Source organism: Ptychodera flava, chromosome 8, assembly GCF_041260155.1.
Source record: "Ptychodera flava strain L36383 chromosome 8, AS_Pfla_20210202, whole genome shotgun sequence".
In the NCBI taxonomy this organism is placed as follows: domain Eukaryota; kingdom Metazoa; phylum Hemichordata; class Enteropneusta; family Ptychoderidae; genus Ptychodera; species Ptychodera flava.
Window position 1 is genome coordinate 37,856,725 of NC_091935.1, and position 26,044 is coordinate 37,882,768.

General features: G+C 39.1%; 3 protein-coding genes across 4 annotated transcripts; 2 read left to right on the plus strand and 1 right to left on the minus strand.

Annotated features, from left to right (window-relative positions):
- Window positions 1–3,318: 3,318 nt before the first annotated feature.
- On the minus strand, window positions 3,319–10,702 carry LOC139139259 (RNA 3'-terminal phosphate cyclase-like protein). Its single transcript, XM_070708102.1, has 9 exons — window positions 10,532–10,702; window positions 8,941–9,012; window positions 8,259–8,434; window positions 7,688–7,762; window positions 6,918–7,042; window positions 5,642–5,767; window positions 4,857–5,010; window positions 3,967–4,070; window positions 3,319–3,560 (listed from the first exon to the last, which is right to left on the minus strand). The coding sequence occupies exons 1-9, from the start codon at window positions 10,695–10,697 to the stop codon at window positions 3,401–3,403; spliced, it is 1,158 nt and encodes a 385-aa protein (XP_070564203.1). The 5' UTR covers window positions 10,698–10,702; the 3' UTR covers window positions 3,319–3,400.
- Window positions 10,703–10,894: 192 nt separating this feature from the next.
- On the plus strand, window positions 10,895–16,052 carry LOC139139260 (telomerase RNA component interacting RNase-like). The gene is made up of 3 exons (XM_070708104.1): window positions 10,895–11,269; window positions 13,960–14,028; window positions 14,898–16,052. Exons 1-3 carry the CDS (start codon window positions 10,925–10,927, stop codon window positions 14,997–14,999), a joined length of 516 nt encoding a protein of 171 aa, XP_070564205.1. The 5' UTR covers window positions 10,895–10,924; the 3' UTR covers window positions 15,000–16,052.
- A 6,049-nt stretch (window positions 16,053–22,101) lies between these two features.
- LOC139139261 (uncharacterized) lies at window positions 22,102–25,498 on the plus strand. Of its 2 annotated transcripts, none has more exons than XM_070708105.1 (2): window positions 22,102–22,275; window positions 23,575–25,498. In XM_070708105.1, the coding sequence occupies exons 1-2, from the start codon at window positions 22,117–22,119 to the stop codon at window positions 25,069–25,071; spliced, it is 1,656 nt and encodes a 551-aa protein (XP_070564206.1). In that variant the 5' UTR covers window positions 22,102–22,116; the 3' UTR covers window positions 25,072–25,498. The 2 variants fall into 2 exon arrangements, with proteins under 2 accessions (XP_070564206.1, XP_070564207.1); XM_070708106.1 differs by lacking the exon at window positions 22,102–22,275 and adding an exon at window positions 23,168–23,219.
- Window positions 25,499–26,044: the final 546 nt, after the last annotated feature.

A 26,044-nucleotide genomic window follows, 5' to 3' on the forward strand; every position in this document is an offset into this window, starting at 1 on the left:
AGTATGTAATATAATGTTATCATTCTCTATATTCTATATCAGTGCAATTTTAAAACCACATTTGTGTGGTGTATGACTAATTTACCTCATCTGTGCTATTTGGTGTGCTTCTGAGTATCAATTTCCACTCTGTCCTATTAAGGCATAGAGTGGACTATTCCATTGTTTAAGGTATTGAATTGAAAAAAGTGGACACCACATTGATGGGGATGGGGGTGGTTGGGAGGGGGGGGGGGGCTCTATCCTACCAGAACAGATTTGTTGTTCCTTGACTTGAGCTTTCTTTCTGGATTTTTTGTGGAAACCAAATTATGGTGTGTAGGACACAAAAAAGTGAATCATACACCTTTTATTGCCCTTGGAATTCAATATGTACAGTGATATTTGAAGATTCTCACCAGATTTTGAGGTCTGGTGGTAAAACTGTGCCAGTGATATAACATAGTGAGAAATGTAGGAAGCCTGTTGGTATTTTTTGAGAAACACCAATAAATAGTACCAAAAAATTGTAAAATTTTGTTTATCATTCCATTGACAATTGGTGTAATGTGTACATTGTTGTAATATCGGTATTTAATATGTAATATAATGTTCAATATGTGTAATCAATATCAATATCACTTAACTGATATTGATAGAGTCATGGATGGTTGTCAACAGAAAAAACTTGTGATAGTTGCATGGTATGTACTTACCGCCAATCCATGAGTCCAATTGATCATTTATATCATTGATGCATGGGAAAGAAATGATGGTTGATAATGTAAACACTATTACATGTAGTCCTATCATTGTACATTGGTTTCTAATATTTATAATGTGTATTTTGTTTATGGTGAAATAAATTTTTCAAAAGATTTTTTGGCTTATGATTTTGCTCTTACGATTTATATGGTAACAGGACTGACTTTTCTGTAGAATGCAAAGCTGTGTTACAATCCACTGCCTTCCTGGATGGTATGTCTCTATACTTCCGAATACTCGGTGCCAGGCAGAGTACACTCAGTGTGACAGTTTTCAGACGACCTCAGTTTTCAGACATTTAATGGCATGCTGTTCGTTGTACTCTTTTCGCTCTGTATTGATAGCGTTTTACAAGTCATGTGACAGTCCCGTTTTGGATAATTTTTTTTTTGGTAGAAGCCATTTCAGGTGCTACAAACTTGGCGAAGTTAGCCACACTGTATGATACAAGGTGTTGAACGCAACACACAGAGAAAACCCATGTCTGATATCTAATTGCCATACACATTGAAATATATTTACGTCGTCCATGGATTAAACATAATTAATTTATCACATCTTTTCCCAAACAGTTTTTCTAAACACATCGAAATTGAACATCGGGGTTTGAAGTTTCAAAATATCAATATTTAGCCCCTATAATCACATTCCAAATACGACGTCCGATTACTGCGATAGCAGTCCGATTACTATGCACTCAACATGGGGTCAACAATTTGGCAACTTTGACCCCTAAATACCACTTCCGTCGTGTTAACAGTTTGAGGATAAACACAAAGTTTCAAAGGGTATGGTAATAAGATTTCGTACTGCTCGTCATTTATGAAACAGCTTTGAGCGAAATTCACTACCCTGTCCGAAAACTGTCACACTGAGTGTACCACAAAGAGGCACTGGCCCATTCTTGTACAAGTGTACCAGAGCATTGTCAATGACCGAAGAGGGTATTCAGGAAAGCACTTACGTTATATACTTCTTCCATCTTTCTTGTCTGCACGTTGTCTCTGATCTGACTGTATGCCGTCTATCAACAGCAAAACCACTAAGCACCACCATTGTAATTGGGCACAAGGGGCCACTGTACCAGGATCAGTTAGTGAAACACATATTTACCACCTCCGTACGCTCTCAGTTTGGTTTGTAGTGGTGCCATGTACAAAAGCTGGAAGTTCATTACATTGAAAGCACAAGTTAGCCAAAAAGTAATGCGCAAGTGGAAATGAGACCAAATGATTGACTGCTCGGTGTTTACTTTCATTTATATAATCAATCATATTTTCACCAAAGTAAAGGGTGTGGAGTGATAGAGAATGGGAGAGACTGTTTAAAACATCATACCAAGGGTATTTCCTTTAACTAACTCTGTAGACATTACTGAAAAAGGATCGCCGAGTCACATGTACAAGGTTATGGTTATTCAGAATTGAAGCCAGTTCACTTTAGTAATTTTTTTTTAATTTTCAGCAGACCAAATGTTGTAAGCATGGCATCCATCAAGATGTGGTGGATGCAAAATAAAAGTGTTGTGTGCTAGCTTATGTGCAAATTAGGAATCCAAATATTTTCTTCTGAACATATAAGCTCTCTTCTGATTGGCCATAATGAATTGCCATCTACCTGGGAAGTAATTGGTAATTATGCAATTCCATGCATATATGTGCATGTAGATAAAATAGCACAACTACCCTGATTGGTCCAAACACTTAAGATTCAGATTTTCTGGTACAATCATGGTCAAGTTTGTTGCAGGAAGTTCAGATCACAGGTGCTCTGCTCGAAGCACAACCCTATACATCAAAGCATCTGTGGTGCAGGTGGTCAAATGAGTCTTCGGTCTGAAGAATGAGGCAGAAATTTTATATTCTAATTGCCGTTGCACATATGGGGAGGCCTCATCGCCTTTAACACAGCACTCTGCATTTTTCACAATCCAAAGCCCTCATGCAGCTGCTGCTCTCTGGAAAATAATAATCTACCACTTGAGGGCGCTCCTCATACTCCCTTCATCTAAGTGCGTCCTGGGATAGAAGCTTGAGAGATGATCTTCCAAGTCTACTCCCCCAGTACCAGACTCAGTAACACAGGTTTGACAGAGCCAAGTACTAATGTATGGTAAACATAGCGTACTGCCACCTGATTTCATTTCCTGATCCGTGAACAACTTGAAGATCTGAATGTACGGCTATTCAAGCTTAGGATCTGTTGATATGCATCCAAGGAAAACTTAATACCAGTATGCCCTCTATGCCATGGAATTATACAATGTACATAATCTAGTACATGTTTCCCCCAGGCAACTGATGCTAATCATGTTCACCCCAATATCCTTGTAAATAGGTTCACAATGCCCATTTACTTGTATAATGATGGGTTTGGGCCAAAACCATGGTGGTGGAAGGGTTAATGATGGGATACACGGTCACTGCATATATCAACACTTTTACCATCAGACACTGAAGATGGCTGGCCAATAAAATAAGGCATCAAATACAAACACAGTCATGCATAACAAATTCTATTTTTTTACAAATTTGGCTGATATGGGGAAAACAAAAATTGACATCACAAAGCAAATTTTATCCAGCACATTTTTATTAAATAATAAATTGACAAGGTAGAATGGGGCCCAAAATGCACATGAAAATAGGATTTCCTTTCAAAGTATTGTTTTACTGAGATTTGAAAATCCTACTCCAAGACAAGTCAGCATGACCTTGTCACCACCCATTTTCTGATCATTGTCTTCCTCCGCTGACTTGGTTTCTATTTTAAACATGACTTGGAAGAAATCTCGAAGATGTCTCAAAAACTGGACTCTGGAATTGAAATACATAAATGCGTGTGTGTTAGAATGAGGAAAATGACACTTGACCCTTACTTATCGTTTGTGTGCATTGTGTGTCATGAATTGCATATCACGTGCATATTGGAAAGTGATAAGGAACAATCTTCCAATTCCCAAAAACTTTTGAAACACTGGTGAACAGATTAACAAATTGTTGAAGTTAGATTTTGCTTATTGAGACTTTGGCTGAATGCTTTTTTGCACTACGATAATAATTGTTCAGTGTTTGGTACTATCGTCTCCTTCACTTCTGCATTTCTTGGAAGTCAACGAAATATCTTTATTTGGCTAAGTTTAAAATTCAGTGAAGCCACCTGATAAATATCTGCCATGACAACTGACGTAACACCCTTCAACGACAGTAACGTTTTACGTACGTGTACGGAGACAGAGGCCCCGTCAACAGCTTGGACACATCTTTTTCTCCTAAAGCCATCATTAACACAGCTAGACTTTGATGTCTGGAATCAACACAGCCACCCTGCAATGAGAATACCACTCTATGAAACCCTGTACACAGGAGTTTTCTTGGCATGTACATGGGTGCATTTTGACAGGTTCAACTTGCCAAGTGGATGGCTTTCCAGTGTTCTGCACAGCTTAGAAAAAACAAAGAGACTGCAAATTTACATAACAACATATTATTTGCATATTCTTTTGTCGTGAAAGTCCATTCTTTTGTGATGTTATGTTAATGATATTAACATATGAATAGAATGCTCTAAAAACAGAGGGGTGGCCCGCCCCTCAAAACTCTCTTGAGGAGAACCCTGCTTTCAGATTATTAACAAAGGATTTATAATATTTGTAAGGACCAGCGTTCCTTCTGCTGTGTCTCTGATGATAAGATGGAAACAAACTATATGTACAAATAAAGTGCAAATAATACTGGTGCTTTTCATTATGTAATGTTGGAACACTTTCTTGATATGCAATCTCTACATTGGATAAGATATTTAGTCATATGACGGTCCTCTCATGCCTGATTTAACATAATTCACACTTGCTTGTGTTCAAACACTGCTGTCATCAAATGTCATGTTTTCAATTCCTGGCATGTCCATGCATACTAAGGAAAACTTGAACTGTATTTCTTAGAAATGAACATGCCTGCATAGATGCCAGCATTCGAAACATACATGGCACAGAGATATGGACCATACACCTATGATCACGACTGTGAACTCATACACAAATAGGGTGTACTTGGGCAAACAAAGTAGTTCCAAATTCATCACGCAGCCAAGGTACACTGCCCACTGCTCACCCTGTAAATCTCTTCCAGCATCAGCTTGGCAGTGTCTCTTCCTAAATCTTCCGGAACTGTTGGATCCTCCCCCTGTTGATTTGATGACATCTCAGCACTGAGGAAGGCTCCCTCTGTTGTCTCAGCGACAAGTGACAGACCAAATCCTGGAGACCTGTATAAGAAACCATTGCAGACATGGAAATGATAATCATGTAGTGTTAACAATATTTTTTCACTATTTCCATCATTATGATAATTGAATTATCATAAAATTTTACATTAAAATCAAAAGTACGGTACTCGATGATCAACACAAATCTGGAAGAGCAGTTTATCAAACACATCTAATTCCCTTCCAAACCAAACATATACATGCACAGAGAAGAAACATTTCTACGGCTGAAAAGGTGTATCATTTCCACAAAGCATTGAGTTGACATTTTTGTGACAGGATTCATCAATATTTACAATCAGGGTATGTTTTCTCAACACTGGAAGCATGGGCGGTACTAGAGACACAAATACATTTGGACGTAGTGTAAGGAGACTAAACAACTCTAAACCTTTGGTAAGTATTTCATCCTTCCATGACCAGACTCAAATTGTGTTCAACAGGGCATCTGGACTTGAACACAGATAACTGGGGTTAAAGTAATTAACTTGTTCACCCCCTCCCTCTATACCCTGGGGTTATATACATCCACACTACCATTGAAAATAATGGGGTTCCAGGCAGACTGGGTAGGTATCGGTCAGATGCATGTCGCTGCAGCACAAAATGAGAAAAGATTGCCTGTACTCACTTTCCAGCCTGTTGGCCTTTCATATGGTCTGTGTAAATGTATATATCTGGTAAAAACTGGAGTAGTACTCCTTTAGCTGCGTCCACGATACGGTTTGCTGTGGCTGGAGAAACCCTCATGCCGTAGCTGTTGTTCCATGTTAAGAACCAATAATCTTATTTTTAAATTATGCAGTCTATAATATTACCATTGCTGTGATAATGATGACAATGTCACCTTATTACACAAGTTCATTGAAGATAATCTTTTGGTTGCAACAGCTGGCCAATATCGCATATTACATCTATTGCCAGAGTGTGGTTCAGAGTATTGTATTTCTCATTCATAGCTATGTCACAAATACTGGTGTGTAAACATTTTATTTAGGCTGATGCCTGACCACAATTTGTCAAAGTGTAAAAGCTATCTGATTTCTGTGCTTGGCAGTCCTATACACTGCCAGAAGAATATCTAAAATATCTTAAAACTGGGGGAAATCTCAGATCCCATCACCTACATATATTAACACAGGACAGTTGGTTGTTTGGATTGAACATACTTATACTTACTGAAGAACAGAAATAAAATTGAAATTTGCCTCTATTGTACCTCTTCTAAAAAGGATCAGTTTAGCCTGACTCAAGATTTCTTATACATGTAGTACTGTCCTTTGTGGAAGGGAAAGAGTTTACAGATGCCTGCACCCTAATCCTTATTGAATTGAATCAGGAAATGGAAATAACATTGAACTTTGCCTCAATTATACACTTCTGCTAAAAAGAATCAGTTTTGCCTGATTCTATGTGCATATACTACCACTCCTTGTCACCATACTCCTGTTAGACTTGCAAACGCATTAAGTTTTGACAGATACATACAAGGCTTTCATTAATTAAGAACAGTTTTACCTTTTCAACACTAAAATTTGGTACACACCTGCTGTTTACTTTGCCAAAATTGGACCTGAACACTGAAAGACAGGGTAAACGCGATGACCTTTTATATTCACAATGAAGACATTAATGCTATGGATACAGAAACACGGAATGTGACAGCTTGAAATTCTCTGGATTCAAAGTCATGTTCACAATTTTGTATTTAAAGGACTGAATATGCTGACAGGTGTAAGCTTGTGCAAATGATAGAGTTTGCTGGAAAGGAGAAAAATCTGACTATGTTTGCCACATAAGATGGCATTTCAGCATGCCAATATGTAAAACATTCAAACTTAAACTTACAATCAACAGGAAAGCCCTTCATAGACTAAGCGAGAAAAGACAAACAAAATAAAGGATACGCAACACCCCTGATCCTCTTCACCTTGCCTGGCTGGCTGAAGTTAAGTGGACGAAGTTTTCTTACAATTGGACATCTGAATAAAACCTCTCCACCACCGTTTGGGGGCGCTCCTCTCTTCAGAACCTGGGAGAAGAATTACATTGAACTCACACTGAAAACATGAATATGAGTCACACATTGTGAACTATGTGTTAAAATATGTTTTGGCTAGAGTGGTAGAAGACAACCGGTCTCTCTCATCAATGAACTTTAAAGCTGATTGTATTCTGAAAATGTTACTGAAATGTTCAATTAAAGAGATACAGATATAGAAATTAATGGATGGGGAAAAGACAGATCCTGCTTATTATCTCTTGGAAATAAATTTGCTCACAGGAGAGAAGAAGACAGACCAACCACTATATAATTGTAGGTAGCTATCACTGCTACCACTGGCATCCTCATCATTATCCCTGAACACTGACAGTTAATCACTGTTAGGATCAGTTCAAACTCTATTAACCCTTTCACCACCATGGTTCCACCCAAACCCATTGTTATCAATGGTGATCTTGGACCTGTATACAGGGAACTGGGGGTGAAAGGGTTAAAGTATAATGGAGCAGATGTTGAACAACTTTTTGTGCACTTTTAAACATGGCACCATGGAAAAACACAGAGAATATTAGAGAAAAGATTTACAAGGTATACAAGCATTATTTTCAGACACTCAGAATTATCAACATTATAAGAATGTCAAATGTAACTTTCAAAATGAAATGTACAAACCTTTAACTCTAAGCCTTCATCACTGATGCCGAATCTCCTCAAAAGTGGCAAGGTAACTGTTCTGATAACATCAACCTAACAAGAAATAATATTATAATACTTGTCAAGCTTGAATGATTGTTGTTAACTTTCTATAATGGACAGTAACACATGTATTCTGGCTGTGCATACCAGTCAAGGTATTTATGTTACTGCCAGTGATATTTGCATAGTAACATGTTCAACATCTGCATACCACGGCACTGATGTCTGTATTTTGCTGATGATCAGCAAGAATTAACAAATCACAAGTTGTGCCATATAATGTCACACAAACAAGGCATAGTGATACCTTACAAGGACCACAATCATTAGCACTGAATACTGATAAAGCAATTGTGTCTCTGGGTGTTTGAATGAGCTGTTCCAAGACTCAGTCCAAAGTGTGAGCAGTCTAAAATTTCAGCAGCAATCCCTGGGATACTTTCACACTTGTTCAGTTTATGGTGGAGTTGCTTTAATTCACAGTGCCACGTCACCAACTCCCAACCAAATCAAAGCAGAGCACGATAAATTGATTTTCTTTACTTACTGAAGGATCTATTTTATCGTTGGTTATCCCTCGAAGGATAGCTTTGATTGGTTTCTTGCAGAATGGTGCCAGACAAACCAAAGCTTCCAGGTAGTACCCTAGAGATCTCTGTATATTGCAGTCATGTTCAATGTTGCCGCCTGCAAGCAGTCCTGGCTGGTAAAAAACACCAGTACCTACACACAAGGTACAAAGATGTTTTTATACTTTGGATTGGGATTATTCGATCAAGACTATTATCTCAATAAAAATAGTTATTATATTATATTAAAACCTAGTGAATCTAGGACTAATACAGGGCCTTTTTCAGAGGGACCTCTTCTCTTACAGATTTGGAGCCAATGTGCAGTGGTTGGAAGCTTAAATGAATATATCCTCTGTTTACGTACTTTATGTGATTTTCGTAAGTGGAGTTTTTTTTTAATACTGAGATTGCCTTTCTAACGCTTATGGCAGTCAAGTTGATTAGATCAAGAAAATGTTTATGTGTATTTTTTGTATGCTCTCATAGATTTGAAATCCACAGGTTCTGAATCACTTCTCAGTACATTATTGCACTGGAGGGCAGAATTTCCTCTTTGCACTATGCTGGATCATGGGGGGTGCAACACTGATGTCAAGTGAGTACCTTGAGAGTGTGTGTGTGTAGACTTGGAAAAGTGACAAGTGATGGCAGCATTACCTGTTTCATTTACTTCAATCCTGGATCCGTTTGTTATTCTGTCCAAAAGCCGGATGAAACTCGCTTCAAAATCTATGTGACCAAACGAGAGAAATTTAAATTGAAACACACAATAGTACCGGTAAGTCATTGGTATCAGTAACTTTTGATATTATTTCAAGTGCTATTTTTGTGACCAAGATAATCCAGTAACTCCACCTTTCAACCTATACATGTACTTATGTTAAGAGTTGCTGCAGTTTCGTAGCCCACAACTTTCCCCGGCAATTTTGTGCTGTGGCAAAACTACCTTTTCCAACCACACAAACTCATCAGGGAAAGTTGAGTTATGAAGCTGTAGCAAAGTTTCCAGACAACGATACCCAGAGATGTCGACCAGATGTGAGCTTGGCGATCTCGGCCAGTAGGGGAGGTCGACCAGAATATGATTGCATTCACTTTCTCGTGAAATATAAAATCCTTTTAATCAGAATATGCTTTCTACACATACTAGTTAGAAATTCAGTTTTTATTTTGTGGTAAGGTAACATTCAGAGAACAGCCCACACTGGTCCACCCCTTAACACATACACAAGATTGGCCTTTGTCATATCGTATGGTTAGGATTCTATGTACATAAACTTAAAGGATGGTTGCAAACATTATGCCAATGCATGACCTCGATATCGCTTTCGCAAGAAAATTACGGTAAATAGTAAATCAAATATTCAGATTGGTTGACCTCCCCTACTCCTACTGGTTCCCTTAAGGTTCCCAGACACTTCGTACCAAAATCACTTCGCACCATACCATCTCATCCAACACCATTACGCACCAAAGCAATCTTGTACCAAAACGTCTTTGTCCCAGGAGTCATGTTGCCCCAAAACTATTTCATCCCCAAAACAACACCACTTCATCCAATACTATATCGCCAACCAGTAAAGCTGAAAATAGCCAACCACTGCCACCAAAGTTTTCTTCACCTATCTATCATCCCAGGACTGAAGTCTTAAAAGTGTACAAATTTCAAGAAAATGACATCGCACCATTATGCACAAGGCACCTGAGCTGTAGCGTGGACGTTTATTTTGACCTCCATGATTGTAGCATTTAGTAGTTTGCATTTTTCCTTTTTCTTATTTAACCGTTCACGGTTTTATGCAAGAATAAATGGTTCGTGGTCAAAAAGTCCTGATACAGTCATGCTCCCATTTTGCAGGTATAAAAAACAATGCTATGTTACATCGTTGCATCGTTGTTTTAGGACAGTTGACAGTATTATGATGGTACTTAGCTGTGGGTCCATAGCTGTGGTGTTTTACGACTTTTACCCTCCACCACAGTTTATGGGAACTTCCCTAGACCATGGACCAGCTTGGTTATTAGGAACTCACCAACACCAGATATCCGCTCAAAATTCACCAAAATATCAACTTTTTTCTAACATTACCCGACACCTGATGTATCGATTCACAAACGACTGTGGTCATCGCCCACTTGTACCATGTTCAGTCTGTTGTATCAGTAATAGTATTAGTACATCACTTATCACCGAACGCGAACATGCGGCCAACACTGCACTGAGACAACTGAAAGGCTTCTTTCTTACCTCTTAGCCCCGGATCATCGTCCTTTTGCCGAATTTTCTTTATTTTCACAGACTTGCCACTTAAAGTTGCTAAGATTAATCTCTGGCGAAAGAAATTACAACCTTCGTAACACAACACGTTGGATTTGCTGTCCGCTGACATCTTGAATTCCGCCCTCAGTGGCATGAAATTTAATACCCCCCGACTCAGTGTTCATAAATTTATAAAAGTGCTTCATATTCACTTCTTGAATTTCTATCAAACATCGGTTTGGCAGAAAAGTAAAAGACTACTTTCTTATAAATCATAATCAAGTGGTATGGCCTTCACTGTTGTTTCCATGACGTTTTTCCAACCTGCGATTTTTAGTACTCCGACTTAGGCAGTCTTGCACCTACAATTACAGCCCCAAAATGGCGGACGATTCGGTATCTAGCCCAACTGATCCGACTAAAATAACTTCGGAAGGAACCGAATCCTACTCATCATCAAATACGAACTCATTTGCGAACGATGGAAGCTTCATGGAAATGTTCAAAAGGAAAATGGAAGAGGAAAAACGACGGAAAGAGGAACAAGAGAAAACGGCAGAATCAAGGGAAACCGACTCTCTCACACAATCTACATCTGGGGACACAAACAACGAAACCTCACAAAGTGCCAGCACAGAAAACAGGCATACAACTGATGATGTTGCCAGTAAATCCAAATCAGATGAATCACAAAACACCAAGAAGAAGACTGGACTTTCATTATTTGTAAGATGATATCGCAAACTTTCAGTTGTCCAAGAATGATACCCTATTTATCGTGCGTCGTGCATTGTTGTTCTTTTTTCTGCTGCAAAGCTGTCTTCCGAAAGCTTCAGCAATTGTTCCCTTTTGTTAGTCACGCCCGTCTCCAGAACGCCAATAACTTCCAGTAGCTTTGGTCATTGCTCTAAATTGGAAAGATGAACATGTATGGCTTAAATACCTCCAAGTAACTTATTATCTAGTGTACACCACACTGTATGATACAGTTCACTCAACATTATATCAAAATCTTGTTTCACTGACGTATCAAGAGCTAGGGATTTCCAAATCCTGGACATTTCTGGCAATACTGAAATTCTGAAAGATTTTAGTGTATAACTATTTCCCACCTTAAATAGGAGCTTCCCCTGTAAAAGTCGGATTATCGTAGCTGCAAAATTGTAGCGCTACGGTGAGACGGTCGTTGAGTTCTGGTTTTTGCGACCTCGTCACCAGTAGCTCTACAATGCCGATGGCCCTGTAGAGTTCCAAATAAGCGCATTGCACTGCACGAGGTGTGTTGATGTGAAATGCTACATATTTACTGCATTTGGTTGTACCGATTTATCACTACTGAAGACTAAACACTATACTACACTAACCATGTTGTTTATGGGGTTTGGAATTGGTTCAAACACGTCGATCGAAAACATTCTGGGAGCCGCCATTACCAATGTCCGGTAATGGCGGCTCCCAGAAACATTTTTGCCCCACACTCAATGTTTATGGAATGCGATCAACGTGTTTGAACGACCATTTGACCCTCTTTGCATATGTTACAAAAGTGCCAAACGTGATTATTCAAATTTATCATACGGTCAAAGCAACGTTGTGAGAATTCAAGAACTCCCGCCCAGTGTATGCAAATGGCAGCGTCATCAGTAATCCCCCCTATTGTGCGCCCCATGGTCCCGTAACTTCCCATTTAAGTTATTATATAAAGTGGTTGAATAATCATGAGTACTTGCACAAAAAACAAGCATAAAATCAGCCTCATCCTCAGCTTCAGCAGACAGGTGAAAGCGAATGTGAATGTGACATAACAGCGTCAGTTTTGCAAGTGTCAGATCCATCTGTTCTTATTGTATCCAATGGAATCATTGGCAAAGCATGTTTCCAGTAAGCATAAAAATCCATTCTACATTTCCTATCACTTAAAATATTAATCAAAATAATTTAGCCTTTGTCTTTCACAAGATTTGGTAACTTCTTCCAATATTGAATGTCCTGTTGCAACAATGTGGTGATAATACATAAAGTTCCTAGCATGTGTGGCGCAGTCTTACACAAGCTTTGTAGTGAAACAAATGCTCGATTATCTGATAAATACCTGCAATCAGCTGTAATTTGTCACATAACACATTTGGCTGTTCAAAGGCCCGGAAGAAGTTTCTAATGAGATAACCATGTGTTGTTCTGACCACCATATTTACCAGGAACTCTGTCCATAAGGAGGGTAGAGTTGCTGTAGACATTCTTAACCATTCATTCAAATTCCGAGAGCCCTTGTTTAGGCTGTTTTAGGGTCAAGTAAGGAGATGTTTTAATTAATACAAAAGTGACAACTGTATGCTCAATCTTCAGTATGGACTCCATAACCAGTGTGAAAATCTGGTATGCAATGCTACTTGATACCAGTAATGCATTATCATATCAAATGGCACCTCTCTATTTAGCATGTTTACATTTTACACAAGAAAGATAAGAGAAGCAAGTACTGGACCTCTGTTCAGTAATAATTCTCTGTATTCAAGTTTGGACAATTGTGAAATGTCAGAATTTTAGGCTTTGTTGCAAGAGATCAGTTACTGTTTGACAGTCTGCTAAAAATCCTGAGATTTGTCATCTGAGGACAGCTGTTCAGCCTTGAGGAGATAATGATGATATCCCTGACTGATATTGTATGACACCCAGTGAATGAAACTTGATCTGTTTACCATACAAGTGTCAGCTATGTTTAATGAAGTTTGTACATGTTCAGAGGAGCCTGTAGACCAAGAAAGCATTCAGATTCCAATCATGTACGGTTACAATAAATCACTAGAATGAATCCCAATATTTTTGATCAAATACATTCCAAGATTTTTTAAATGACTGGGTCCTAACATTCCAACTACCAGCTGGTTCCACCTTGCAATAGAGCAAGGTGTCATTCATGAATACTTTGTCTGTTTGTATTATTTGTCACTGAACTTTGACCCTTTGTTGCACTCTTTCCCATGATTAATGTTGCAAAAGAAAGCTTTTACATTTTACCTTTCAACCAAAGCCCTCTAACACACTGTTGAACACAAGCATGACATACACTTTAGCCGTAACTTTAAAAAATGCCGTCGGTGGTGAAGAGAAAGCATTTGAATTTATTCATTTTCATCTCTCGGTAATTCCAGTGTTTGTGAATGATGCCATTGCAATGTTTTAAATCCATTGCTACTCCCTTATAAAGTCATTAGTGGAACAATCTGTAATTTTCAAATTCTTTATAACTTTTATCGCACAGCTTGTAGGACTAGCAAGAATGGAACACCCAAAAAAATCAGCAAGACTTGCGGAAAGTTTAATCGTGTCAGACAGTGAGCCACAAATAAGATGGTGAATTTCCATTTTTTTATGCAATCAGCTAACTGGTCTTAGTGTGATTCTTCTGTCATCAGGTTGGAAAGAGGAAAGGCCTGAAATTAAAAACTGGTCAAGTTAAGAAACTAAAACAAACAGAGCCTGAGGTGAGTCTTCCTTCCAAGGATTTCTGTCAATATGCATTGACAAAGTCTGTGTAAAGACAAGTCAAGCGCACTGCAGGCTGCTTATTCTCAACAGCATGCTGAAAATAGATTTTATGTATGTTAGGAGTTCAAGGAACACAAAAAATTGGACAAAAGTTAAACATAGTATGGAATGAGACGTTTGAAGGGGTATTGCACAGAAAAAAAATCCATGATATTCTATTTATAACACTTTGTATGCCATTTAAAGAAAGGATGTTCAGTAAGAAATACATTTTGGCATGCCTGCAAATTAAAAGACTTGAACGTTTGCTCAAACTTTAGTCAAGAAACAATGAACCATTCACTCTCACAAACTTATTGATCACTGTGCAAACTTTGGTACAAGAGAAATAAATTAGCCAATAAATACACACACTTTACTGTAAAGTCAAAATGGCCATCATCCCTATGTTAACACTATTTCAGAAAAATTAAATTTTCTATTTTCACATGAAGAAGAAGGTGAAAACTTTGTTTACCCCATGACCTTCTAAATTAGCCCCTAACAGTGGTAGACCAAAAAAGTAACTGTATTTCAGAATACAGAATATTTCAGAATATTTGGTTCAGAATCCAAATACCTGCCTGAGGCACATTCTTCCATAAACAGTTTGCATTTCAGTGAAAATATTTTTCAACAGGCTCAAAATGAAACTGAATTTTATAATATTGAGCTGTTCTCAAAGACTTTCATATTTTCCTTGACCTACCAATTTGTCATGTCATTGTATTTACATGAAACACAGATTAACAGGAAGTCGTCCCATAGTCAAAATGATTTGTTACACTCTAAAAGTGACATCTTTATTCTGGTTTTCCTCCAACAGGAATCAAGTAAAGATCCCTGGTCACAGTACTTGGCAGAAGTACAGAAATACAAGGCCCGAGACTGCAGTGATGAAGATAAAACAAGACCATTGGTAAAATGAGCTCAGTTAATGGAAAAAGGACCCATCAATGAAACCAGCTCTCTTCAGACTTTCAAAATTTGGAAAGCCTTTTCGTTGTCCACATACATTCTGCATCTGCACTATGAATATTTCTTCATGGTGAATTTAGAGACTGAAATCTCGTGAATCCGAAATGATAGAAAGTCATTCTGAAAAGAGAAAAAGTCAACACTATCTAGATAACACTGCCAATCAGAAGACTGTTCCAACCCTTTCTCCAACGGCAAAGAAAATTTATAGGGATAAAATTTGAACCATCATCTAAGGTCCTTGTTTCAAACCAGTGATGTGTATCTGATACAAGGCCATACTATCTCACTTACTCATGTACTTTGGCTGCAACCTGAACTTCTGCAGCTGTCACTAAGGACTTTGTTGAAGGAATTTTTCAAATCAGAATACAAAATCATCGTTGATGGATATCATGTTAAAAAATTTGATGAGGTTGATGAATTTTTACATATTTGAAAAATTAACGTGTTTAGAGTGTCTCACAGGGCCAGTAGCTGTAACTTTGGAAGATTGTTTTTACACTGTTTTGTTTCTAATGCCAACCACAATTTCTTGTTCTGTTACCTAAAACATTTTGAGATACACAGTATTCAGCTTGTCAACTCAGCCTTTATATGTGTAAACTGCATTGTTGTCATCGGCGAGTGAGTTCTGGTTGGGACTAGCATTAAAACGCAAACATTAATATGTATTTGATGTTGTGTTAACATGCGTTTGAGAGTAGAACAATAACTCGCAATTGACATACATGATAGTGATAATGATCATCAAAACCCACAGCTATTGGCTCTTTCATGTTGCATCTTTTAAAAGCACTGACAGAGGCAATTCTATTAAAGTTGTTACATTTTATTCTATTTACTCTTTACATGCTCACCATTCGTAGCACATCAATATCTTTCACTGTTCACATTGTCAATTATTCAGATACTGTCTCCCAGTTTTGTCAGGGAGGGCAAGTTTGCACCAAGTACACAAGTTAGATGTTGATTTGTTGAAAAAATAAAACAGAAAAGCGAAGATCATCTAGAGAGTGATGATAATGGTAGACGTGTTTTCTGGTCAGGTTAAAATGATACTTTCAGGAGACAAAAGCAACAAAACTCTTGTGTCACCCAAAACAATCAAACCTCAGTCACAACTTTTTGTCTTTTTTCTGTGTTGAGTCCTCAGACTGAGATCATGAGAGCAGAAGATGAAAGGAAAAGTTTCCTCATCAAGACAATGTGTCTCTCTTAATGTGTCAAGTCTTCCTTCTTACTTTAAATTCGCATGGAACTTTTTACCGCCAGATCACATTTATTAAACACATTTTGCTCGGTGATTTGAATTTGTCCTCAGAGGTGAACAGAATTTTGCCATGCTCAGGGCAGTGGTGGTGAAGTGTCAAAGTAAGATTGTTCTATTTAAGCTAATCCCAATTGTGGAACACATAATCTTTATCATAATATTACATTTTGCTGTCAAAATGTGGTCAGTAAAGTCCATAATTTTTATATGATTCAAGACAACTTTATTCTACATGTAAGAAAAATTCAAGTGTTATCTTTGAATAATAAAAGTTTTGCTCAACATAGTTTCTAGTTTGTCTCAACAAAGTGATTTCTATTTCACAAACAATCAGTCTCACAGTTTGTTGCCTTGTGTGTTCTGTACCAAAGCTGCATGCATGGATGTGTTCTAGACAAAAAAGATTCAGTTGTGTATGGGTCTTGAACAACTCCAGCCCCAACCACAGTAGTTCTCTTTAGGGTTGAAGATAGCGGAGACACCTACATGACTGAATGTATCAGTCAAGGCCATGGTCATAGAATGCACTTGCCCACTGTGTGTATTTTCAGCATGAGAGTGAATCCCTGAATGAGTCAGTTGATAATATTCATATTTCATTAATATTAATGTATTTTCATACCCCATAAATGCCATGTTAACCCAATGAGGTTCATGGTGCTCAATTACTCAGATGATTCTGCAGCTTAGTGGCACTACCATGGAGATATTTCTATTGCATTACCATGGAGATGCCTCTATGGCATTACCATGGAGATGTCTCTATGGCATTACCATGGAGATGCCTCTATGGCATTACCATGGAGATGTCTCTATGGCATTACCATGGAGATGCAGATAAACAGATAGCGGACAAGCTGAAAATAAATGATCAATTGTGAGACTTCAGATTTGTAATCACGCAGCTTACAGAATGGTCCACTCTCTCATCATTGCTCCACGTGTGTCATGTCTTTTGCTGTCAATTTATTTGTTTGTTGGTGTGTTTGCACGTGTGTTTACTTGCCTATTTATTTGTTTTCTCAATTTCATTTTTACCTTCCAATGCTGTTTGTTGGCTTTTCATTTACTTCTTTAATATTATTCAACCAACCTACCTGAATTCCTATTAAAGGATAGTTACCCAATAGTTAGGTTAAGTAATTCTAAAAGAAATAAGAATTTAACTGACGAGTAAGACAAAAGTTTAAGCATATGGGCCCAGTCAACCACAAAGAAGGCTGGATGAGGCATGAATAATTTAAATTTGTTTATGATTATCTATGACTTGTTCAAAATTGTGGCTTAAAATATTTTGCATGCAACCTGTATCACAGCATTCAAACGTCTAAGGGGACATCGTCTCATCTGACGTTACTGATAAATTTTCTAAAATATTGAGACTTATACATTTATTTATTTGTTTATTTATTTATAACAAAATAAAAAAAGTAGACAGGGACTGAGGTGCGCATTGCTTGTTGCGGGAGCCGAGTAGTTTGAGTTCCACCGTTGGGGGCGTTTGCTTGGGCTATGATAATTCCTCGGATGACAGCAAAGGGTAGCAGATGGGGAGACACAAATGCACTGAAACGCACTGAGCTTTCCGCTGAGAAGTTTTCCAAAAAAATTATTTGCGGGCAGGTAACTTAGCCCAGTATCAGCGGACGGGAAATGTAATGTCCAGCGGGACAACAGAGAGAATTCGGTTCTTTGCGGGGTTTGACAGTATTGAGGGTGGCGAAAAGACTTGTATAACGAGTTACGTAGTTGTATTTTGAGTGCAGAGGACCATTAGCAAGTGTGCTGTTCAGGAGCGGGTAGAATGGAACGAACACTGCTTGGCTAAAAATGAATATTTTCTAGTCGCGAGGAGAGAACAGTTGCGAACCACTTTCGCTTTAGACTACACAAACTTTGATTTTGTTCACATTTAGCCGTGTATGGTACGCGTACTTAAATTTAAATTCACTTTCATTAAGTATGATCAGAACTTCTCAAAAGAGGCAGGTTTTTTTGCTGTCATCGATTTTGTCGTAAAATTGAGCAGGGCACATGCGTGTAAGGAAAGAGGATTATTTCATTCTGGCGAGCCTGAGCATGTTTCCGCTCCGCGGACCTGCGCAAAAATCAAGATTCAAATCTTTGCGGGTAGGGCCAAGCTGTTGCCGTAAAGGGGCGGCGAGTGGTGTATGACGATGGATAATTTCGAAAACTGGACACTACGTCAGGGACTTGCTCATGAATTTTGTTGACAAGGAAAAGGGTTTCATATTTTCTCCGATATGGACTGATGAGTAATCAGTTTCGGATTAATGTTCCGGAAGTCTTTCGTTTTTCAGAAAAGGAAGATTTCTGAACTAGAGTAGATGACACATAGTCAGGCATCCATATTGCGTATTTCTGTGAAATTGTGATTAGACCAAACATTTTTTTAAATGCTTTTTGTGACTGGCTAGTTATCTGTAGCGGCGCTGTCGATATGTAACAGTTATTCAAGAAATACATGCAGAAAAAACTCATCTCCGAGTTGGAAACTATAAAACAGAGCAGTTTAAATGCATATGTCTGTGACGTCATGACTTTGTTTTGCATTGTATATGTCTGTTCCTGTTAATATTGGAATATGACAAGTAACTTGAAATGGTAGAATGCGCCTCGGGGAATAATATTCGGTCTTTCTAATCTTTTACACCTTTTTGGTCTGACTACTACATGTGGGGCTAATTTTGAAGCTCATAGGGTAAAGAATGAGTGGTTGTACGAGGATTCGGAACCGGGCCTACACTGTCAGCAACACTGGCTTAAACTTTGAAAAGAAAATTGGAACGATATGTTAACGTTCCGTATACGCTTACAAATTCCCCCTCCCCAACTCATAACAGAAAAAACTTGAAACACCATCCCAGCTCGTCCTCTCCCTTTATACTACCATGGAAGTACAGGTGATACAACTACAGCTTTGCAATGCTTTCTCACCCCTACACGATTCAGCCTTCCGAATCGACAAACCCGGCATAATAATAATATTAATAATAATATTTGGTTCTTATATAGCGCACATATCCACAAGTAGATGCAAGGAAACTTAGTAATCCTGTTGTTGTTGTTGTTGTTGTTGTTGTTGTTGTTGTTGTTGTTGTTGTTGTTCCTTGCCAAGAAAAGTGAATACACTGATTTGCATTTTTGTTGCTGCTGTTCAAGCCTATTGATAAGGTTGCACATATCAGTGAGATAGTCAGACACAGAGCGTTGTGCAGCGTTTATATGATAACCAGATTGTCCACAGAACAGGAGCATAAAATTTCCCTTTCCGCCGATGATAACGATATTTTCCTTCCGCTGTCCTAACCTTTTCCAGGGATAAAACCTACCCGCCCGCGAGTAATCCAGGAAACTTTTGGTGACTTACGGTTTTCGTAAACTCTGTTGGCTATCTTTGTGTAGTCACGACGAGATGACTCGGCAGGGAGAATATCGGTACCAGAGAGCGTTCAATCTTCAGGAAGCCACGTCGTCGTGGGACTGAACAATTTCGTTCCAAACTTGAACATATGCTCGTCCAAAAATTCAGAAACTATGATGCAAATTTTCAGAAAGGCTACGAACAGTTGTTTATACAACTATAGATGCTCGAGAAAAACGTTTTTCTCTAGGGTCTATTATGATACAACCTAACTGGATACGTTTGGCTGTAGTTATTGTTTACAGAATTTACGTAACATACGCTTTCCGAAGGCATTGTAAAGTAGTATTATGTCACTCAGTTGAAATTTGTCCGATGGAGATCCGCCATCATTAAAGCTTCGTGAAATGTGTTTTTTCACTCAGTCGCGTGATACACGACGGCCGCTGTGGTGGTATGTGCATTAGACCCCTTTTTCTAATGCATACACACAGCGGCCACCGTGTATCTGTTCACATGTGACTGTGGTTTTTTCATTCTTCTTTGGTGTCATTAATCATTTTCAAATGCGATCTCTGTCTCTTGTACAGCTGTATGGTCTATTTCATTTCGTTGAATTCTTGATGAACACCCTGTGAATCCTCTGTTGTTCTATGATTTAGAAAACCACGGGTTTACCTGGTCACATTGGGGAAGGGACTGTGACCAGATGTACTGGTACATTCGTCCACACAGTCATCGATTGACGCAAACAATCTTTCGAAAGCTGTGCGGAAATTACAAGAATTCGTTCCGAATTGGCAGAGCAAAGAGTAGAGGCGATTAATGTAAAGATTGCGGCGTTTCCTGTTTTGTGACCGGACTTTACGGAGAGATTTTGACTGTGTTTTCCAGATACGGACGTTATACAGGAATTCCGTTGAATGCTGCCCTATTTTTAGTTACGTTAATCGAAGCGTAGACCCAAGTAATAGGGTCTACAAGCACACAAAATACCCGCAGACTTTCAATCTATTTTGAGAAGAGCACTTTGTCCGATCGTGTATGTATATATATTTATTTCACGTTATTTCGGACATATCACAAGCGCTCGTTCGCTGGGCAGTCTGCTCGATCTATTGACCACGTACTCGATCTGCCCGTCACTGCAACCTAACGTGCGGGATCGAAAGATCGAGCAGAAAATCGATCGATCTAGCAGACTACCTAGCGAACGAGCGTCGTCCATTGATATGTGATTCACTAGCATGTTTTGGCGCACAACAAAGGTAAGAATATTGATTAAGTTACGTGTCCAATCATGGTCCAATATACTGACGGCATATTTATATACATGTGTGTAAATACCGAATTAGGGTGTGTCTAAAGTCCCTTACGTCATCCTTCAAACTGACTTGCGTAAGTGGATCAACATCAAAACCATGCAAATAAAGTGTTTGTGGTTGTGTCATCATGGGTGTACAAAAATAGATTTTTTGTACATCTATGGTTGTGTGTACGAGGTAACAAATTAGAGTTTCGTCTTTGAGTTTTTTTGTCAGAGTGCTCGATTTTTCGACTCAGCCGATATTTTTTATGATTACAATAGGTTTTCGAACAGATGTGATTTAAATCTATTCTCTTACGAAACAGGCCTCTAATTAGTTGATCAGTTTGGTCCTCGTTCGGTCAAAGGGAAATTTCCTTTGTTTAATACTTTCACAAGAGTGGTCGGTCTGACAAACAGTGGTGATTCATCGCAGGCCAGAACTGCACAAATAACAAGACGTCGACCCCAATCCGTCACCAATGTGACTAGGGCTATCATTTTTCGAGTTAAAGTTTGATCTATGGTAAATCGCAGTAAGAGATGATTCAAGTTCACGTTATCCATTGTTATTGATAACCTCTTCCATGAAATTCCGTACATTTCTCAACTTTGCAACGGAAAATAGCTCTGCATTAATTGTCTCACGTTTAACCCGGGCCACGATCAATTCTTCAACGGTTTCCATTGCCTACCGGCCTTTCTACATACAATACAAATGTCGTTGCTGCATCGGTAGCGCTAATTTTTGCCCCGTTGCCATGCCAATGCTGGCGTAAACCGAAAGCTGCACAACAATCACAAGGTCGATACCAGCCGTGTGCGGGCAGGTTTACTTGTTTTCTGGAGAAAATTGCTGGGAAGCAAAATACTGCCGCGTCGACGTGACAGATAACAGTGTCGGTGTTATTCCGTTGAAATTATTTAAGTTTACACAAAGAGGTCTTCTATCAGGGTTTTTTTTCGGAATAAAAGAAATATGCACATATGACCGGCGTGACCTATTATATCTCTGACGTAACAGTGTGAGGATGTGACCAGGAGAGCATATCTACGCATGCGTTGTTTTATTACGTAATGGTCAAAGCCTTTTTCGTAACATAATGATATCAACATACGTAACTGCCAGTCCTGATCATTCATTAGTCATCTATGGACGGATGGTAATAGAACTACGGCTGCGTCCTAGTCCTCTCACAATTGCGAATATTTCTTATCACATTTTCCATCATCAAAATCACTTCACTCACGAAGAAAGTCTGGTAAGTGGTGTCAACTAACATAGCTTTGTAATATTAGTTTGGCTTTATTTACGGAGTTCAGCATTTTCCTTGCAAAGCACGCGGGTTGCTCTATTGTTGAACAAGTACGGTACGAGAGGAAGGGAAGCAGTGTTTGCCATGCCGCATTGATTGTACCGCCAAAGGGGAAGGTCGTTTTGCCGTGCGCTTCGCCAACTTCTACGTCCCCGTATCACTCTGCACAGTATACGATAATCGTTTTTTTTTTTCGCCAAAGTAGCTATGTTCATCCTCAAATATTTTTCAACCGCGCAAAGTCCCACAAGCCGAATACGATGTCCTCTGGAATTGACGCTAACGGATACGTTGAGAGTATTGTTGTCAGCCTTGCGGCATTTGCGTTGAACGTGATGAAATAACGTTACTGTGTTACACTGCTGAGTCGTCAAACGGTCAATGATGAAATCACCAAGCTTAGATTCAGTCGAAAAGAGACTTGTGCTTGTCATAGCGGGTATTTACTAACCCTTGTTGGCTTTAAGTAGGTTCTCTAATTTTTCGAATACTACAAGAGCGTAATACGTATCCGTTACGGTGACCGCACGGGTACTAGTGCCGAATGCAAAATTGTTATATAACAGCACGAACTTCAGGTCGGTCAGTCGTGCCTTGGCCTCAACGGCCTAGTCGATGAAGACCTCCTAGCTTAACCATTCTTCCTAAGATGCTCCGACAGTCACTCTCAAGGGACATTGGCCATAGATAGCAGTGACGTAATGACCGCATGTCGTGAAAAAAACCATGGAGAAACTTCGTCTCACTCATACAAAATATATCGATTGCTTGCTACAAAGTATACCCACTTAAAGGGGTTTGAAGGGGTTTGTGAAATCGAATCGTAGGGACAAAGACACTGGACACACTGGATCGGAACCATGACCACCGGTGTACATCGCCTTCGGCAGGTATGATGTCCTCGGTTCTTGGCCGTAGAACTTCTATCGAGCTTTTTGGTTATCTCGATGTGACCTATTTGAAACAACGTCGCCAAATAGGGTGAAAAGGGTATCAGAAATGAAAATCGAAATTTCTATTCCTGATAATGCACAATGTTGCTCAACGGGTGTTGTCCTATATTCCTTTAACTTTTTCCTATGGCACTACCCCCTCATTTCCTTGTGCTGTTGGCTAGTATTTGTACCATGAAACATTGCTTATGCTTAATAGTGATGTGTCATTTACCAAATTCACTGATCGTTTGTTATGTATATATGTTGAAACAATAGATTTATATCGATGGTGTGTATTTCTATCTTCCAGCATCCATTCAGTCATTCCGCCGTGCAAACGAAGACCCAGGGGAGTAACTTGCACGGAAATCGAAACACAGCGATGACTACAAACACCCTTTACCACAACAATCACGTGTTGGCGACGCAGGCTATGTCAGCTCCCGCTATCGGCCATGTGCTCATGAGCTCACCTGCTCTCACCAGTGGCCGAGGGAACAACGGTACAATGACGGTTCACAACCGACCACATCAACCAGATGCCCTCGAAGTTGAAGTTCCCAGCCAGATGCAAGAGCTTCTCACCACGGACTTGATTACTTCTCGGAAGAAGCGCCAGTTCACCCCAGATGAAAAGAAGGATATGTCTTACTGGAGCAAGAGAAGAAAGAATAATGAGGCTGCCAAGAGATCTCGCGAAAAGAGAAGGTTAAACGACATAATGCTTGAAACGAAGATTCTCGCCCTATCTGAAGAAAATACCAAATTGAAAAATGAGATTAGGGAATTGAAAAGACGCTTTGGTGTTTTGGATAGCAATTGTTCATCTGATGTAAGATCTAGTGGACTGGCCGGTGGTAATCGCAGTGCCGGAAAAAAAGCAGAATCATCTCACAAAATAGTAAACGAATCAGATGGCCAATCAGGAAATGAGCGCGAACGTAAGGATGGCTCTTTTGAGAATGGTGCGCCCACCAGCTTTATAGATGGAAAAAAGGATGAGAACCGTGTTATCAAAGACCTGAAGTTACAACAGCCTCTGACACAGACTAAGATGTCTGGATCCCTTGTTCAGGATGGTGATGCATCCGACAACTCAGTGCGTGACCATAGATCCATCAGTCCCACTTCGACGGCGAGCAGTCTTTGCCATAAACAGAATTCTTACAACAGCAGACTACCTTACAAGTTACGTTTGAAACAGAAGGGCGATGGCGAGCTAAAGCAAAGCTACGACATGACACATATCACCCCGATGCAAATTCACCCAGTGGCAATCAATGCTGTCGGCGGCGATGTGGCGCCAGCAACAACGACCGGTCAGCCTCCGGTAGCCAGCGGTTGCAGCCAGTCGCGGCTCAGCGAAACAAACCTGGCGAAACATAACGAATTCTACAAGAACGCAGTGTCGACGAATGCTGAAGATGCCCTCCTAAGGGCTGGTCTCTTTACGGCCCATGCTAACGCAGCACAGCCCGTGAAAACCATCACCAACGACCAATCCTCTGCTTCTCCACAAATTCAACTAACAGCAAACGCATGTCAGCCGATAATATTCCAAGTCGGCGCTTCCGAGAGACAAGCAAAAGTCTCTCATATAGCCGAGGCACCGACCGAATGTTATAATACTATTAATAGCAAAAACGTGATCGTGAGTCCATTAACACCAGGACTGGACATAGAGAGCTTAAGAGTAGCCCGCTCTCGGTATATAGAATATGAAAATAGTCAGCTCCGTGGAGTCCTTCAAGCACTGTCTACTGAAGTTTTATCTTTAAAAGAGATTGTTAAAGGGAAACTAGTGTAATGTCTTTCAAATGCCAACTTACCTCAATCTGATGCTGATATCATACGTATACCCGTGTCTCTTTATTACCGTCAGGTTCATGCCTTGACTTATTGCGCTCTTTTTGAAGTAGCCAGTTGTTGTGTTTTACCTGACCAGATTCCTTCAAAAAATCATAGGCAATGTCAAGCGTTCAGCATTGAACTCAACGCACACTGCTTACGGGTAGCAGTGACAAGCCTACACGCTACAAGGGAAATATATCCAAAAGCCGTAATATTTGTAGCTTCTCCGTTACGGCTCCACTCTTCATATACATGTACCTCGTTTTCTGTACTCTTGATCGGAATTAAATTTAAAGGTTTGTAGATTCTCACACTTGTTGGTTTTCAAGCTTATCATAGTATATTATCGTGCTTTCAGTGTTTTCCTTTCTTTAACAGTGTATACATATTATATATATATATATATATATATATATATATATATATATATATATATATTGTGTGTGTGTGTGTGTGTGTGTGTGTGTATGTATGTATGTATGTATGTATCGTATATATACACATGCTACATACTTATATACATATTAAGTATATATATTTATGTGATTATTATATATATATATATATATATATATATATATATATATATATATATATATATATATGGGTATTAAACAAGATGATTGCGACAATCACAAGGATATTGGAGACTGAAATATTATCAGAGAGAAATCTGATAGGTGTTGTAAAAATTAAATCGTGATTCGTCCGCAAGCGACTGTAACAATGGAATCCATGGACATAATGAAATGGTATCTGTATTCCCTTGGAAGTCCACGTTCTTGTTACTGGAAAAGGAAAAGCAACTTTGTCGGACCCTGTTATTTGAAATGTACTATAGTGAGTTGCAAGCAATATAAACAATTTTGCAAAATTCTGGCACAGATCGTCTTAATGCAACCAGGTTTTTTGATTAGAAGACGTGGCGA

Coding starts and splice junctions, on each gene's coding strand:
- LOC139139259 (XM_070708102.1), bottom strand. CDS start 10,697: ATGCCACTGAGGGCGGAATTCAAGATGTCAGCGGACAGCAAATCCAAC. Junction 4,071..4,856: donor TGCTGGAAGAGATTTACAGG/GTGAGCAGTGGG, acceptor TTCTCATTGCAG/GGTGGCTGTGTTGATTCCAG. Junction 3,561..3,966: donor GGGCCTCTGTCTCCGTACAC/GTACGTAAAACG, acceptor TTTCAATTCCAG/AGTCCAGTTTTTGAGACATC.
- LOC139139260 (XM_070708104.1), top strand. CDS start 10,925: ATGGCGGACGATTCGGTATCTAGCCCAACTGATCCGACTAAAATAACT. Junction 11,270..13,959: donor AGACTGGACTTTCATTATTT/GTAAGATGATAT, acceptor TTCTGTCATCAG/GTTGGAAAGAGGAAAGGCCT. Junction 14,029..14,897: donor TAAAACAAACAGAGCCTGAG/GTGAGTCTTCCT, acceptor TTCCTCCAACAG/GAATCAAGTAAAGATCCCTG.
- LOC139139261 (XM_070708105.1), top strand. CDS start 22,117: ATGATATCAACATACGTAACTGCCAGTCCTGATCATTCATTAGTCATC. Junction 22,276..23,574: donor TCACTCACGAAGAAAGTCTG/GTAAGTGGTGTC, acceptor TCTATCTTCCAG/CATCCATTCAGTCATTCCGC.